Source organism: Stylophora pistillata, chromosome 8 (assembly GCF_964205215.1).
Source record: "Stylophora pistillata chromosome 8, jaStyPist1.2, whole genome shotgun sequence".
NCBI classification, from domain to species: domain Eukaryota; kingdom Metazoa; phylum Cnidaria; class Anthozoa; order Scleractinia; family Pocilloporidae; genus Stylophora; species Stylophora pistillata.
In genome coordinates, this window is record NC_142526.1 from 15746145 (window position 1) to 15764663 (window position 18519).

At 40.0% G+C, this 18519-nt stretch overlaps 1 protein-coding gene and 1 pseudogene across 5 annotated transcripts in view; both read right to left on the reverse strand.

Moving 5' to 3' along the window:
• Positions 1-18519, reverse strand: part of LOC111321493 (polyamine-transporting ATPase 13A3) — a 97201-nt gene that overhangs the window by 68834 nt on the left and 9848 nt on the right. For 4 of the 5 annotated variants that reach the window (XR_015990736.1, XM_022924390.2, XM_022924388.2 and 1 more), the window contains 4 exons: positions 13313-13379; positions 12924-12956; positions 1714-1793; positions 1144-1221 (listed from right to left, as the gene is read on the reverse strand). Coding sequence is in view for 4 of the 5 variants with exons in the window: in XM_022924390.2 (XP_022780125.1) it covers positions 1144-1221; positions 1714-1793; positions 12924-12956; positions 13313-13379 (258 nt within the window). In the remaining variant the exon portion in view is untranslated. Of the gene's footprint in view, positions 1-1143; positions 1222-1713; positions 1794-11284; positions 11479-12923; positions 12957-13312; positions 13380-18519 lie in introns of those variants that run through there. The other variant, XM_022924392.2, reaches the window with a different exon arrangement.
• Positions 9047-11150, reverse strand: LOC148725191 (uncharacterized; annotated as a pseudogene).

The following is an 18519-nucleotide window of genomic DNA, read 5'->3' on the forward strand; positions in this document are numbered from 1 at the left end:
CAGAAAGGAAATTTGATCACTTCTACAATAAACCCTTTCAAAAGGCTGGTGGTTTCGCTACATCTGTACTCACAATTGACTAACTAGAGTTAGACTTTGCTATCCACCCCGTAGTGAGGGTGACTTGAAGTTTGTAATGGTTTAAACACTTTGCTATTTTGCCTTCCTATGTTTCCTTTGTTCCTAGTGGGAAATGAACATGTATTTAGGACTTTCCCTATGTTTATGATTAAATTCACATTTTGTTCTATCATTTACTCTTCTCATGTGAATGTCTGGGCTTTAAAGTCTCATGGGATCCCTGTAGCAGTGGTGACGAAATAGAATTAGAAAATTAAACGAGACTTACCTGTAAGTTGAAATTTGATTGGAATTCTATGAGTCGCCTAGTGCGACAAGGGATCACATGCCCACCCTGGGCTATATTACCCCTCCCTAGAGGGTGTTACTTTATCCACACCCTGCCACGTTACACATCCACTCACAACAATGGAGACAACTTGGTTTCCCCATTATATGACATTCACATTCGTGCTTTCAAAACTGATGTGTGCATGCGTGTTGCAATCTCATGTGATCCCTTGTCGCAGTAGGTGACTCATAGAATTCCAATCAAACTTCAACTTACAGGTAAGTCTCGTTTAATTTTCTGATTTTCTTTTCACATTCGTGCTTTCAAAACTGATGTGTGCATGCGTGTTGCAATCTCATGTGATCCCTTGTCACAGTAGGTGACTCATAGAATTCCAATCAAACTTCAACTTACAGGTAAGTCTCGTTTAATTTTCTGATTTTCTTTATCTTATTGTATGTTTACCTTCTTGGGATTATAAAATTTGCCTCTGATGAAAAGATTAAAAAGTGCAAATTGTAAAACTTGGAGCAGTCTATACACAGGGTTCAGATAGGAAAATCTGGATCACTGAAGTGCTTGGAATTAGCCAATCATGTTCGGGGATTAGGATTCTGGACCTCCGAGAAAAAAATAATGTTAATTATTTTGAGAAGCTTGTGCTGAGATATGTGCTGCAGGTGGAGGTGTAATGTACTGACAGTGATGTATTGGTGTCAAAAATAAAATTAACATGATTAAAAAAAGCTTGGTTTTAACAAGCTATGGAACCAGTTGAACATCACCCCTACCTGAGTTGAACTTCATCTGATGATAATCCAGACAAACATTGGAAGAATAATCTGGGATGAGATCCACCATCAAGGCCCCTATTCCCAAAAAGAAAACAATTACAAACTATACACACCGTTAGTAATTAAAACACCTCAGGTTTATTACCTCCTTTTCAAGACTTTTCAGTTTAGGTAGGCATCTCATCCATGAATGGGCAATGATAAAAACAAGCAATTTGGTTTTATGCATAACTGTACCATCAATGATGTACAGCCTGATAATGACGATGATGATGATAATGTTACCTCCACATCTCATCTAAAGTTCATTTTCAGCTGTTCATGTTGAAAGCACCTTCAAATTAATTTTATAATGATGTTCAAATTATACATAATTCTTCCAAATGCTGCATTGAAAGGATAAGACTGCCATTTTACACCTGTAAAATCCTTGCACAATCACCTAATTGTAGAGGCTAAGGTCTCCACAAAAAAATGATTTGTAATTCTTTTATTATGTATCTTGACCCCTCTGCCTATACTTCTGTCAAAAATTAACATACTCCAAATCTACTTCATCATAAATACCTCAGAAGGTGAAACCTTCCATGGTCTTCATCCCATACATATCGGAGGTATTTGTAACAAAAGTATTTTCTTTGTGATATCTGCATGAATAAGGATAAAATACAATTACTGAAAAGTAGTCCTACAAACAATACCTCACATGTTCTAGAATTGCTAGAATCCCGAATTAATCATTCAAGAATTTTACCTCAATTTGATCTTGTGATTCCAATGTAAAGTGATGCTTTGAGTGCTAATGTCTTTTGGATTGTGCAGTTTGCTATCTTTATCTAAAGTAATACATACATCCATACAGACATACTTTGTAAACCTTGCAGTCTAGCCATATGCATATAAACAAATAACAAATGAATAAAGGCTGATAGTTTCGAAAGAAACTGTTTGGGGCTGCGTCGGTGGGAGTAACGAAATAATTTGGATATATCAACAAAGTTGAAATGGTAAATTAGCCACCGTAATGATTACGTAATGATTATTTATAATCAAAAGTACAAATTGAAGAGGGAGTTAAAGGTCGACCTCATGCAAAAACTCCCTCAAGAAAATAGAATAAATATAAGAAATAATAATAGATGAGTATGAGAGCAATCTTTGTAGTAATGAACACTACTTAAGAGGCTGTCTCTCTTATTTTCCACCTGGTCAATTTCGTGCCAAAAATAATTTTGCATGAAACTCTGTCAACTGAAAGACTTTTCTTGGGAAAGAACTAAATTAGATTTGGTTTGATTTGGAATAATTTTCTGACTGCATTAGGGGCCACAATTAATTCCCCAGTTGCAAGTGACCGTTGCAACGTCTCAAAAATTGAAAAATAAACATATTTTGCAACATTGTAAAATATTTGATTCACATAGTTAAGCCACGAAATTTATTTCAGATTGCTGAAAAACCTTTCTAGTTTGCCAAGACAGTTAGAATTTCCCTCTCAATATATTTGGAAAGGGGAATCTAACATATTCTGACCTCCAAAGTATACGAAAAGGTTTTGTTTGACCAGATTTATACTGCACTGCCATATTTCCACATTTTTCTTCCAACCTGTCTGGCCTTTTGAAGGGTCACTCTTGCTGTACGGCTTTCGTCAAAATCACAGATGACTGGTGTGCAAGCCCTTTTTAGATGTATCTTATTCTTATATTTTCCTTGGGTAGGCACTCTGCATGGGTCCAAGTGTCCCTTTTGTGCCCATCACTTTTGGGCTTTAATTCTTTATGTTTGTATATTTTCAATATTTGATCTTGCCCAATGAAGGTTGACATACCATACCTTATCCAGAAGAAAAAAAGACTGAAAATGACATGATAAGTAATAATAGTAAATCATGCTGGCTGCCATCTTGGATTTTTGAAAGTGCCATAAATTCTCTCCACCAAAGACACCCCCAACAGCCATTAAATCCAGAGAGACTACTCATCCACTTATTTGCAGCATTAATCACGCTAAGTAGAGCCACACAACAGGCAACATAGACAGTGGAATATGTGAAAGTAAGTGAAATCGATCCCAACAGCTGATTTCACAAAAGTAATTGAGTCACCATGCTCCCAGTGACAGACCCAACACAAACCAATATGCCTGCAAGAAATTTGGACCCAAACATGGTCTTAAAAAGTGCCCTGCCAACGGGAAAGAATGCAAAAGGAAGGGACAATTTGTTGAGCAGTTCCATAGTTGAGAAAAAGCTGATTCTTTCAGCATGAGATCCAGCAAGCAGAAACAAATAGCCAGACGCAAGTAGAAATTTCACGAAGCAGCTACAGACTCGTGAGACAGAGAAGCACACTCCTCAGAGTAGGATACTGACCAGGTCACAGTACAAGTTGACTCTGTAGAGAAAACAGCTGAGGAAACCAAGCCTACCAAGATGCATTTTGCAAGAAACTGTCCAAACATGACACTGAGGTCTATTTAAATAAGGACCAATCTTCTAATGTATTGTATGCCACTGCTGAACTTGAATTGCCAGATGGAAGCACAAAAGGAGCAAATGCAAGGTTAACACTGAAGCTCAGGTGGATCTGATAAACTATATAACATTCCCAGAAATCTTTGGCAATGATGCAGAGAGAACTCTGTATGACAGTCAAGTGATATTCACAGGTTATGGAGGAGAGCGCATCTGGAACCACGGGAAGTTACATATTGATTGTGTCCAACACAATAGTGTCAATGGCTGACACATCAAATTCTTCATATCCAACTATGGCAGTAAGTTGTTCTCACTAAAATTCACCCGTGCAATGATAATTATCAAGATCATCAGTGAAGAGGAAAAGGTTGATAGTTTCTAAAGAAACTGTTTGGGGCTGCATGGGTGGGGGTAACGAAATAATTTCAATACATCAACAAGTTGAAATGGTAAATTGGCCACCGTTACGATAATAAAAGATGACGTTTCGAGCATTAGCCCTTTGTCAGAGTGAAATGAAACGTCAGCTTTTATAATCGTAATGGTGACCAATTTACCATTTCAACTTTGTTGATATATTGAAATTATGAAGAGGGAAAGGCTTGTTAGGACTGCCATGGTCTCTATGAGGTGAGTGACAGTACTACAATACAGGAGGAAAGAAAAGTTGTTCCAATGTAAGATCAAGACTCTGCAAAGCCCAAGTTCTCTCTTAAGCCCATCAAAATCAGTAATACAACTCAAGTCATCAAGGATGCTAGCGACATGGTCAAAGGTATTGGGAAGGCTGCCAATACCAGATAGAAATAGATGACCTAGTCCAACCAGAGGTCAGTTGCAGATATGGTGTACCCCCACCAATGCAGGAGCCTCTGAAGACGAACTCAGACTGGATGGTGAACATTTATGTCACCAAGAGGCAAGAAGAGGCAACACCATGGGTGAGTAATGTACTACGCACACCCAAGCCTAGTGGAGATATCCAGATGTCTAAATCCAAAGACAATCAACAATGCAGTGAAGATGCCATACCATTGTGCACCGACAATAGAAGATATAACAGAAATTATAGGGCTGTAAATATTTCTCCACCCTTCACCAATATTCTGGTTACTGCAACATCAAAATACATCTAGACAGCCTACATCTACTCACTTTCAAAATGCCATTTAGACAATATGAATACAAAAAGGCTTCCATATGGGCTCCTGAGTAGCCAAGGCATATTCCAGTATGCCATCCACAAAACCTTGCTTGAAATTCCAAATGTTTATTGTATTTCAGACAATGTGCTAATTGCTGCAAAAGAGGGAAGGAACACAGTCTGGCAGTAAACAGGATCATCCAACAATGAGGAAACTCCTCTTCAGGCTCAATCCAGAGAAAGCAGAGATCTTTTAAGAGGAGATCAATTACTTCGACCATACCCTGATGAAGGAGGCATTAAAACCAGACTTGAAGAAGGTCTAAGGGATAAAGCAGTTGAGAGTGCCAAGGAATAAGCAGGAGCTACAATCAATGCTAGGAATGTTTCACCACCTGGCGAAGTTTGTACCTAACCTGGCAGCCAAGATGCAGAACCTCTTTACTCTATTAAAGAAGAATGCAGACTTAGTGTGGGAAGAAAAGCACACCAAGATTCTCAAGGACAGAGGGCTGCACTAAAATACAACACAACATTGCAGTACTTTGACCCACAAAAAATAATTGTAGCATGGGGCCTGAGCCCTAGTTCTTAGTTGGGCATGTGTAGTAGTGTGTGTAGAGAGCGTTGTGATTTGAACAGTGTAGTGTTGAGTTTATGAGTAAAAGAGAGCCTTTGTAGCTCGTTACATTTGGTGGCAGCGGTGGAAGTCGGATGAATCAACAATGGAAGAGACCGTTAAGGCTTGAGACAAAACTAGCCCAGCTGGAAGCGAAGGTTGGCAAGAAAAACGAAAGTCGCACGTCAACCTCAACAAGTTCACATGATTCGCCAGAAAACCCACAAACTGGAAAGCTTTTCCACTATGTTCGGGGAAAGCTGGCTGGCCTGGCTACGAAAATTCAAGAGCATTGCTGCTTTGAACAAATGGAGTCCTGAACTGCGATGTCAAATCTTACCTGCGTACCTAAAGGGAATCGCCGAGCAGACCCTCTACAGTCTAATCAATGAGCAAACTACCACGTGGTCAGCGGTTGAACGGGCCTTAACTGATCGGTTCCATCCAAAGGAATCTCGTCAAGTTCATATTACTACCTTGCGTGCTAAACTGCATCGATCAGATGAAGATTTACACCAGCTGTGATGTGAAATTTCTTGCCTCGTGGAGTTAGCATATCCTGAAGACCCCCTGGACATCCTTAATCATACAGCTAGGGATTTCTTTGTGGGCTCTCTCTCACCACGATTGCTTTGCATGAGAAAAAGTTGGACTTGGGTCCCAACACCTTAGATTAGGCTTTGGTGGAAGCTCAACGTTAGGAATCAAAATCAGAAAGTTCTGAACAGAGGAAGCACACATGTGTTTTCTTCGACTTCTAGGGAGGAGGAGAGTGCCTCATCAGCCAGTTATAGTACATTTCATACAAGTTTTGGAACTCAAGGGGATCAGGGACCTCTGCCATGGACAAAGGAACTCTTTCAACAGCAAGCTGAAACCATTCAGAACAGAACAGAAACCATGTGTCATATTGTTTGATCACTACCTAATCTACTATATATTTTTAATATTCATCTTACAGTATTGTACATATTCATGTCATTCAGTCATTTGACTGCAAAGTGTTTTTTTTAAATAATGGAATACAAGAAGGGTGCCAAGATGCACACATCCAACTTCCTGTACTTCCTGGTGTGTACTGACACCAGCACCCAACTAAGGCCCAGTATTCCCAGAGACCAACAAAATCAGGATATTTGAGGTCACTGCAGCAAATGAATCTGATGTCCAGAAGATAAAATTAACTCAAAAGCAAGATCCAATCTTCCAGGAGCTAGAGCACCTATGCCAGCAAGGATTGCCAGAACACTGCAATCAAGTGTCTGAGTTAACTAAAGCATCCTGGGATTACAAACATGACATTGCAGTCATTAATGAGATCATTGTGAAGAGCCTAAGGATTGTGGTGCTGTAGAGGATGCGAGAGTGTATTCTCCAGAAGCTGCATTGAGTCTATCAAGGAGTGGACAAATCTATCCAAAGAGCCAGGGACAAGTGGCTCTGGCCTAGCATAACTGAATAGATTAGAAGGCTTATTCTGAGCTGCCCATCCTGTCTGGAGCACCAGCCCAAAGAAAAACAAACAGTGGTTATCCCTGTGATCACAACCAATGCCGTGCAGATCCTGGGTTGTGACATTTTCCAACATGCTGGTCAAAGCCACAATAGCATTGTTGACTACCACACAAGGTATCTGTGGGAAGAGCCAATCGAGAACCACGAAGCAAGACACAGTGACCCAACATTTTCAGAGTGGCTATGACCAGTTTGGTTTTCCTATGTAGATAGTGAGTAATTAAGGCTCACAATACACTTCCAGTGGCTTCCAAGAACTCTGCTTGAAATTCAACATCATACACAGGCCAGGGACCTCCCATTCTCAGTAGAAAAACTGCCACTGTGAAATTACCATTGGGAGGCTCAAAAGGTCATTTGAGAAGTCCAAGGAAGAAGAAATGTCAATGGAAGACATGCTTATGAACAAATTGTTTTTTGCAGTTATTCTTTGTTAGAACTGTTATAGTGGAATGCTCTTCCTAAAGAGATAGTTCACGAACAGGAATTTAACATTTTTCATAGTAAACTTAGAAAGTATTGTAAAATTTCATAAATTTTTTTTTTTTTTACCCATTTCTTAATGACTCTTAAATTTTACATTGTAATATACATATTTTACATTTTATGTAGGGAGCGTCCACGATGGGGATAACCTCCAACGTTTCCTTTTATGTATGCACATAATAAATTGACTGACTGTGTCCATTTATACCTCTAGATGCCAATAGCCCTTCACCCTAAGAGCTGATGTTTTACAGGAAGGTCAAACTAGACCTACGCTCAATACCACTTAGCCTGTTTGACAGCACAAACAGCATCAATGCAGGCCAAAGGAGTGTTCAATATGCCGAAAGAATGAATGAAGGTGAAAACAGAGGTGGGCCACCAAGGCTGGAGCAAAGTCAAATGGTCATGTTGACAAATAAAGCTCAGTAAAGAAAGGCCCAATGGTCAAGTGGGACAGTGGCTTCAGTTGACAGACAGCAATCATACACTGGAGAAAACAACACAACAATTCCTGAGAATGCCCCAACTTCACCTCTTGCAACAACTTGTGCTGAACAAAGGGAAAAAATGCATCAGAGTCTGCAAATGCCAAACACCACGGCTACAGTTAAACCCCCAAAGCCGCAGCCAAAAACCCCCAAAAAGCAGAAAGCCTGTAATCCATCAGACAGCATTAAAACATCCCAACCTAGGCATACGAGCAAGCCACCAGTGAAATGTGGATATGCATAAAACCTTGGAAGTGACCTTTACCAAGTGACTTACAAAGGATGCGACAATGACCAATGCAGAATGAACAAGACTATGAATGTCTAATTCGAAACACTGATAGATATTGATTTTTAGTAAACACTAACCAATGCTGAACCATTGCAGTTGGATCTTCCCATATAAACTAGGATCTCAGAGGATCTTCCACTCCCCAGTCTTGACTATGATTGGTTACTAATACTTTCCATTTTAATGGCAAATTTTTTTTTTAACAAGACAGATGACGTAGCTGTGTGTTTGTTATGTTATTTTACAGTTGTATTGTTTACATAAGCTACGTGTTGGGGCGATACTTTGTGTAAGGTGGTTTGTGTGTCCTGCTCACATGTGTTTTGAAGTTGAGAAAAAGTTGGTCTTTTGTGAACACAGGACTGGAGTTCACTTCAGTACGATCTAACACCAGTATCGATGCATTCAAAAGGAACTATTGATATATTTCATAAATTTTTTAAATCATTTCACCCTTTTTTAAAACAACTTTTAATATTAATTTTACTTTTTTTACCATTTTTACCATTTTTTAAATTATGATTTTACCTTTTTAATAATTATTATTTACAAATTAGTTTTATATCTTAGGGGAAAGCCAAAAGTTTACCAGTTCTCAACTGTAATGTGTCACCCTCAGTAAATAAAGTTATTATTATAATTATTATCCAACAGTTGTCAAAACTTATGTTTGCCATAAGATCATTCACAGACTGGGGCAATAAACGTGGCCCAGGCTGCGCGTAGGAATAGAATCTTCCCAAACTTTGAAAATGTAAATAAATAAATAAAAATTAAATAATAAAATACATATATATATATATCTAATAATCTGATAAATACAAGAAACTTAGGTACGAAAATTCTCTAAAAGTTATATAAGTGTGCTCCTTAGTTATCTAGTGATAATTTTAAAAGTTCTTCAAATGCTCAAGGTGTTCGAAAGGTCAGCTTTCTGCATTTTTCTTAGGATCCCCTCTCCCCGGCCTCCAAATAGCTCTATCATAGACACATCCACACCTCTCGACCATCCGCCCAGGACATCAGTGATGATATTATGTTGTTTGATGGTATATCCTGGATACTGCTGAATCATCTCCAACCTCAAAGGACCATACTCTGCAGTCTTCTCCTTGGTCTTCGTTAGCTGGTTGTCCATCCACGGGCACAACATCACCACAGCTATCACCTCTTTCCTCTTGATGTCAATGAAACGCGCATCCACTCTGTTCTGCTTCACAAAACTGTGCTCCACATACACTGGAACATCCCTGAAGGCCTTGACCTCCTGGGACTCATAGACTGGTTTAGGATCTACAGATGAGTACCAGGGGGGGACCGCATCTATTAGTTCTAAATCCCTCAGCTTCTTGAAAAACTAGACCTTGAGGGCCACATCGTGTCTCGACAAGTGCTTATTTTGCGCAAGAGTCGGGCAGCTGGCCAGGACATGGGGAAGACTCTCAGGTGCTTTGTTACACATCCTACACATAACATCATTGACCTGTGTTGTTCTCACTTTCCTCGCTGTATACAGCTTTGTTGGTGTAAGCTGCTCGTATAACTCTACAATCCCGGCAATAGTGTGTGAGGGTGCCTCTGTCCAGCTCCTCAGCCAATCCCAACACCCTCTTTGATTCAGCTTGTCGTCTTCCCACCTCGCAGAGAGGAATTTTCCTTGCCACCTCTCCTCTTGGATCTTTTCTTGGCATTCAGCTGTAACAGCTCTCTTTAAGAGCCTCTTGAGCTTATCCAATGGTACTTCCTGCCCGTCCCTGTCTCGGAATTTTGGCTCAGGAAAGGAGAGCTTGAGAGCAACCCCAAACTCTTCAGAGGCTCTCAAAGGCTCTCACCAGGCTCATGGTTGGGTCGTTATTACTATAAAGCCTGATAGCTGACTTAATCTTGATTTGTGTGTACTCAGTCTCCACAGACTTCAGGCCACGCCCTCCTAGAGCTCTTGGCAGGTAAATAAGAGAAGTTGATCCAAGCGGTTGCTTCCCACCGCTACTGCTAATAATCTTAGGAGTCTGTCTATCCAATTTCTTTAAGTCAGAAATGTTCCAATGCTATGACCACATGAGGTATGAGAGTACCAGTAGCGCTGGTTGGTTAGACGCCACCACTCTGTTGCTGTCCAAGTGGGCTTGACCAGATGACGGATAATCGACTCAGGTAAGTGTTAGCTGCTCACTCCAAAACCACCTTCTCATCTTGCAATAATTGTTCTGGTACTCCCAGCAAACGATATTGCAAGTCCTTCTTAAGACAATCCATGCTCATTGTTCCCATCACATATCCTTCCGAATCTTGTATGATAATTCCCCTTCTCACGTGCAAAACATTACACTTCTTGGGGTTCCACTGCAGGCCAATGTCCCCCATCATGGTCTGAGCCATCTCCAGCACTCTTTTCAATTTTGATTCAGAGGCGGTGAACACCTTGAGATCGTCTATGTAGAGCAAGTTCATAATCTTGGACGCGATCAGCTTTGACAGCCTATAACCCTCAGTAGAGCTCAGTCTCCACGCAACCGGATTAAGACACAAGGTAAATAGGTATGGGCACAGAGCATCATCCCATGGAAGACCTCTGTTGAAGTAGATGGGTAATGATGTCTCACTGCCCTTGCTGGTAGAGATATTAATCCTGGTGTTCCAACTGTCACATAACTTGCTAATGACTTGGCAGATCCAAGCAACACTCAAGTTGCGCTTACGCCTATGACAGTCCGGAGTAACCAGTAAATCGATCAGTAAATTATCAATAGTCCCGCTACATCCCACTTTAGCCCCTCATTGCTGAGCTTCCATCAAGTTGTAATGGTTCATGTGTTCATACACAGGCCCCAAAACACACAACATGAACCATTTGTACAATGTAATCAAGCACATGATTGGGTGTTGATTTTTGCTTGTAAAATTTGCCCGGCTCAGGAATTAATCTTGTTTTTCCCTCTGAAAAGCATCTTATAATAATAATAATAATAATAATAATAATAATAATAATAATACTTCTTGAGAACACTACCTGATATAAGGGATCTACTTGAGCCACTTGAGAATGCTATAGCAAATCTTTTAATTCCTGCCATTACAGATCATCAATTTAATGAAGAAGAGCGCAACCTACTTGCTCTCCCAGTGCATTTGGGTGGACTTGGTATCGTAAACCCTGTAGAATTGGCATCTCAAGAGTACGAAGTCTCAGTAACTGTTACTAGACCACTGACTCAGCATATCATACATCAAGATCACCACACTCCAGATGAAGCAGATAACAATGCTGCAAAGTCCCAGACAATAGCTAAGAAACATGAGGCCCTGAAAGAATCTGAAATGAGGGTAAATAACATGTTGACACCGAACTTGCTCAAAGTGAAAGAACAAGCATCAGAAAGAGGTGCCTCCAGTTGGCTCACTGTCATCCCGTTAAAAGACCTAGGATACGATCTCAATAAAGGAGAATTTAGAGATGCCCTTAAGCTGAGATATAATTGGGAATTCTCTGACATCCCAAACCGGTGCATCTGTGGTGACATCTTTGACGTGGACCATGCGATGACCTGCAGAAATGGCGGATTTGTGACACAACGCCACAATGAGATCAGAGACCTGGAGGCGGCACTGCTTAGCACCATATGTAAAGATGTGGAAATCGAGCCTCCCCTGCAGCAGATTACAGGAGAAATTTTGAATAATGGGGCCAATACTTCCCAAGATGCTGGTCTTGATATTCTAGCCAGAGGTTTCTGGGAGCGACAGAAGTCTGCATACTTTGATGTCCGGGTATTCCACCCTTATGCTGACTCCTATCATGAGAGGACACCTGAGCAAGTCTTTAAACAGCCCAAAAATGAGAAGAAATGAAAGTATGCCAGTAGAGTATTGGAAATAGAGCAAGGATCCTTTACGCCCCTGATCTTTAGTACCACCGGAGGGATGGGCACTGAATGCAAAATTTACCATAAACGCTTAGCTGAACTCATATCCATTCAGAAATGTGAAACATACTCTACCACTATGTCCTGGAATAGAGCAAAAATCTCCTTTGCGCTCTTATGATGTGCCCTCTTATGCTTAAGAGGTACAAGAAAGAAGAGAAGAACATTTTAAACATTCAATGTACAGATTTTTTAACTGACAATGCTATGGCAAATATAGGCTAGACATTTTTAAAATTTGTTTTTATAGTTACAGTTTTTTTAGAGTAAGAGTGTCATTTCCCTTCTCATATATTTTTTTAATGTAATTTACTTTTATAAGGATAATTAATTTCGATGCACGTCTTCTGAAATTCTTTCAATACGAACTGGTAGTTGCTTTCACGATTTTGATATGTAGGTCGTTTTTGTTATCAAAGTTAGTTTGGGTCTGATATGAGTCTGATCCTAGAGAACCGAATTATTATGATTATTGTTGTTGTTGTCATAATCGTTACTTAACCAAAGCGTGTATTCAATAGCCTTTCTTAGATTTTTATTATTATTATTACTATTATTATTATTATTACTATTATTATCATCATCATTATATAGTGATTGTCATTAGTCCACACATATGTGAAATTGGTTTGGCTGTATATGGAAAAAGTTGAGATTTTTGGACGCTTTGAATACAGCTGGTAGAGACTAAAAGAGGCATGACATTTTTTCAAAAATTAAACTCTACTAAATTCACACCTGTAGATGGATGAAGATACCTTCAGCACTTACCACTATACATTTATGAACATGCATATGTACATTTTTGTGATGTTACAATAAACTTACCAAGCCTCCTGAATCTCCCTCACTGAGAAGAGTCTGAAAATAATAATACAATAGTGTACCCTAGTAATAAGTAAAATTATGAGTGCCACTCAAACTAAACATGACCATCCTTGATAAAACTATCCAAAACTTTCTTCCTCTTTGCTAGTGGATATTCATCACCTCAGTATTTCACCACCAGTAGGCTTAAAGTTTTTTTTTAAGTTACTCAAGTTTGAAAATAGACGTTTTTGCAGAAGTCATTAAACAAGTTGCAAACCAGTCAAGAGAAGTGTAAAACTATGTTCTACTTCAAGATGATAACACCATTAGTAATCACCTAATTGTAATAATGAAAATTAACAGAAATACATTTTTCTATGAATGTACCTAGATGTACAATTACTCACCTCAGTTTCATCATAATGACTGCAATTGCCACCATGAAACTCTACAGTACTAGAGTTTGAATGTGACCTACAGAAACAAAAGTATATTAAGTTTCTTTACAAATTCCCACAACATAGGGGTAAGAAAGTGTGCAATCATGGTTTTTACTTATTACATAATTATTTATTTTCTACCACTAGTAGGAACAGAACAGAAGTTCTTGATCAATCTTACATGTATGCCAAGAAATTACTAATCTCAAAACCAAGAATTATTTTCATTTGTTACACAGTCACACAGCTTGTTCCAATGTATTATGATGTAATCGCCTGCACGCATGCGTCGTTCAGTTAGTTACCACGAGGTTTTTCCACTGGTTTTTTCCTCCATGTTTGTTATGAACTTTTACTGTCGGTTTTTCCTTAAATAAAGGATCAAATATTTTTCAAATTGCAATCCGGCTAAACATCTTGTAGCAGAGCGAGGTTATTTCAAGAAGAGTTGACTTATTTAGCTTGATTTTGTGATGAATTTTGGAACGAAAACTGGAATGGCCGAATGACTAAAGACAAGGCGAAGTACAAATTCGCTTATACAAGAACAAAAACAAAATTACTGATGACCTTGGAGGGAGGAATGGCTTCAAAAATGCAGGTGACGGAAAATTTGAGTCTTCTTTCTGCTGTATTTGAGGATGTAGTTCGTGCTGCCAAAAATTTAGCAGCACATTACGAGGATGTTGGTGACTCGGTGAGGCTTAGTGCCGTAGCGAATGAGTTGGAAGGTTTGGAAAAATATTTTAGTGACATTGAAGGAGTGGTCAAGGGATACCTAAGCAGCAGTCTGAGTCACAATGGTACCTTAAACGGTTCCAGAACCATGCCAACTGGACAATCTGCGATTAAGGATCAGTCAGAATGACTCGAAGAGGAGATCAGAGAGCGAGAACAAGAACTGAAGCAACTCCATGCCAACTTCACCTTCTTCTTGACAAGTGATTCAGTAAACTGAACAGCCTCGTCCATCGGTACTGGGACATTGATGAACCTACAAGTTCAAAAACTAACATCGTGAATCTAAATGAGAAGCTAGCCAGGGACACAGTTGCCAACTCACTGACATTTGTGGACGGTCATTACACAGTTGGAATGCCTCAGAAGAGTCACAACCAGGGGACGTTTGAAACAACAGTGGTGGAATTTACAATTAGCAGTTTGAATGGAAAAGTGTCCAAACAAGCATCAGCCTATACGACAGAGAGAGTCACAGGTAACATGGAAGTCGTAGACTGGAGACAGTATCAGTCCAAGTGGAAGCATTTGCAGGACATTGAGTTTCCTCAAGCAGGTCCCAGAACAACAGTAGATGTGTTAATCGGAGCAGACCTGCTGTACTCTTTGAAAGATGTGAGAGGTCGATCTGGAGAACCTATTGCTAGACTTACTCCACTAGGGTGGACTTGTATCGGTAACCTAGATGGCAAGGCAGTGAGAATCCATGCCAACTTCACCTTCTTCTTGAGTGATTCAAATAAGCTGAGCAGCCTCATCCATCGGTACTGGGACATTGATGAACCTACAAGTTCAAAAACTAACATCGTGAATCCAAATGGGAAGCTAGCCAGGGACACAGTTGCCAACTCACTGACATTTGTGGACGGTCATTACACAGTTGGAATGCCTTGGAAGAGTGCCAGACAATTACAGCATGGCATTGTAACGTCTACGAAATACTGAGAAGAAGTTACAAAAGTCCCCTGAGCTTAGTCAAGCTTACGAGAGAGTGCTGCAGACCTATCAAGAAGCAGGATACATCCACAAGTCCCACAGGAGGAAAAGAAGCCAGATCAAGTTTGGTATCTGCCACATTTCCTAGTACTAAGACCTGATAAATCAACGACCAAAACCCGCATAGTATTTGATGCCTCCGCTAAGTGTAATGGAGTGTCTCTGAATCATAATTTATTACAAGGGCCTAAACTACAGAATGACTTGTTTTCAGTACTACTCCGACTGCAACATCAACCAGTGGCTGTAATGTGTGACATCAAAGATATGTACTTACAGATTAAGTTGCAGCCAAACGATCAGCCTTATCATCGCTTCTTGTGGCATAATATGGAGATAGACAAAGAACCTGACATTTTCGAATTTGACCGTGTAGTATTCGGAGTGAATTCATCTCCTTTCCAAGCCCAATTTGTTGCCCAAGAACATGCCAAGAGATATCAGTCAGAGTTTCCCCTGGCAGCAGAAACCATCTTAAAAGTACGTACTCATGGATTCAGTGCCTGATGTGAAAACTGCAATTGAACTATACAACCAATTGTCAGAGCTCTGGGGTTCAGCTGGGATGTATGCCAGGAAGTGGTTATCAAATAAGCTGGAAGTCTTGCAGAGCATTCCATCGTCAGACTGTGCCACCGAAGTTGATCTTGATCGTGGTGAATTACCTCAAGTCAAAACCCTAGGAGTCCTTTGGTCCCCCGTAGAGTATGTGTTTAAGTTTCAAGTCAACCAGCCTGCTGAGAAATGTGACCAAACGAAACGAAATTTTTTGAAAGGGATAGCAACATTGTTTGACCCTCTTGGCCTTTTAACACCATACACTGTCCGAGCCAAGATCCTGCTTCAAGAAATGTGGGCAAGTGGTGTGGACTGGGATGAGCCAGTTGGTGAAAACTTGTCACAGCAGGCAACACAATGGTTCGATGAACTGCCAGCATAGTTCCGCAATGCCTGAGAGATCAACCTTTGAAACCTGTTTTAGATGAAGATAGAGTCCTGAGGTGTGATGGAAGACTTTGCTATGCAGAGTAATTACCTTGCGAGACCCGTTACCCCATCATCTTACCTCGTAATCATTGGGTCATGACCCTCATAATCAAGCAAGCTCAAAAGCAGACTCAACATGTGGGAACCAATCAAGTATTGGCTCAGCTTTCAGTTCAATATTGGATAACCTCAGCTAGAGAGGCAATCAAAGAGTGGGAAAAAGAGTGCATGCAGTGCCAAAGAAGGAAAGCTACCCCAGCCAAGCAGGTTATGGCCCCCCCCTTTTTTTTTCTTTTTCTTTCAACAACTTTATTGGGTTTGCCTTCTAAAAATAAAAAAATAAAAAAAAAAAAAACACACAACAGTAGCACTTAGTACAACATTACAAAGACCCAAAAGAGGGGGGGGTGCGAACGGGACACGAGGTCCCATGCAAGGCACTCCTCTCTATTAAAAAGTAAATAAATAAATTAATAAATTAATAAAAAAGACAGTTTTGTAAAAAAAAGAAAATACAATAGTTAGTGATGGGAGGGGCAGGTTCTGATCAAGGTACAGGTACAGGTGTAACCTGCATCAAAAGAGGTCCGAAGTAAGTACATAAGATGGGACATAATAAAATTCTTGATGGATTCCAGACTGGAGAAATTTGAAGGCGGCAATATTTTACATATGTAGTTCCAGAGCTTAACAATTCTGTTAAAGTAGGACGACTGATAGGTGCTTGTTTTACATAACGGTGTTTTAAGGCTGTAGGAGGAACTGAGTCTGGTACGGCCATGGCAGGCAAAAGATGCAAAGTCTTTAACATTTAAATCAGTAAGATTGTTCAGACATTTGTAGAAAAAGACCATATCTTTGAGTTCATGGTCAAAGGTTAGTGGCAGTAGGTTTAAGGCTAAAAGCCTGTCCTTGTAGGGCATTTCCCCAACATGAGTTTGTCGGATCCATCTTTGCCTGAATTACGTATGCGGAAGTCTTTACGAGCCTTCAGCCAAACATCTGTTGACTTTGGGGGACCTTTCATTACTAAACAGGGAAGAAGCAAGACCCGTCAGAAGAGGTACCTTTCTCTATTCACATGCTTAGCGACAAGGGCTGTGCATCTGGAAGTAGCATTTAGCCTAGACACTGACTCGTTTCTGAACACATTTTTTCCAATGGCGTCGCAATGCAGCCTCCCAGAAAATGTTACATGTGATAATGGTACTAACCTTGTTGGTGGAAGCAATGAACTAAAGGATTTAGAAGCCCTGGACAAGAAGAAAGTTCAGGATGCCACCCTAAATTATGGGGTCAATTGGCACTTTAAACTCCCGCTTGCCCTGCATTTCAGTGGTGTACATGAAATTATGATTAAGGCTGCAAAGATAGCCATTTATGCCATCTTGAACTGTGCAGACATCACGGATGAAGAATTCTTGAGTGCTGTTGTAGGCGCAGAAGGGTTAATAAATTCTTGACCACTGACATACTAGTCAACCCATCCAACTGACCTAACCCCTCTCACCCCCAACCATTTTCTTCACGGCCAGTTAGGGGGGAAGTTTGCCCCTGAAACTGTCAACAAGGTGGCTTTTAACCCGAGAAAGAGATGGTGGGGATGGTGGAGATGCGGGGAAGTTTGCTCCTGAAACTGTCAACGAGGTGGCTTTTAACCCGAGAAAGAGATGGTGCTGAGTGCAAGAACTTGTTCGCTACTTCTGGCATAGGTGGTTACAGGAGTGGATTCTGAGTCTTAGTGGAAGGAAGAAGTGGCGTGGTAATCGAGCTGACTTGAAAGTTGGAGATGTGGTTATTGTCATGTCCACAGATACTGCAAGAGGCAAATGGCCTCTGGGCCGAATTGTGAAAGTGTTCCCTGGTAAAGACAACAAAGTTCAAGTTGTTGATGTCCAAGTTGGAAAGAGTGTGTTTCGGAGACCGATTGTGAAACTTTGTCTATCGGAGCATTAGTGACTATTAGATTCCGTTAAGATGAACATTTAGTGATATGAACAGTTGCGTTTAACATTAATTTAACGAACATTGTACAAGGAGAACATTGAATTAGGTAGATAGGTAGGTAGATAAGTTTATTTCTCACATTTTCACAGAAAATCTGAATTACAATGTGGTTACAATTATTTAACAAATATATAAAATTACATGCGTGGATAGGGACTGGGCTACAATGGGTTTAGAAATACAAGATAATTAATTAAATAATTAAGAATTAACATTTAACTATATGGGTATGCAAATATATATAAAAAGAAACTCTTATTTGTTGAAGGCTAAAATAGTCCTTGGGAAAAAGCTGTAGCGCAGTCTTTTGGTCCTGCATTTAGTCACTGAAAAATTGCTAGCGTTCCTCAATTGATACTGATGCACTTGCTTTCTTTCTTTTGGGAGATTTTTAAAAAGTGGCCCTCCTCTTGAGATATTTTCAAGAGTTTTAACACAAAGTTCAT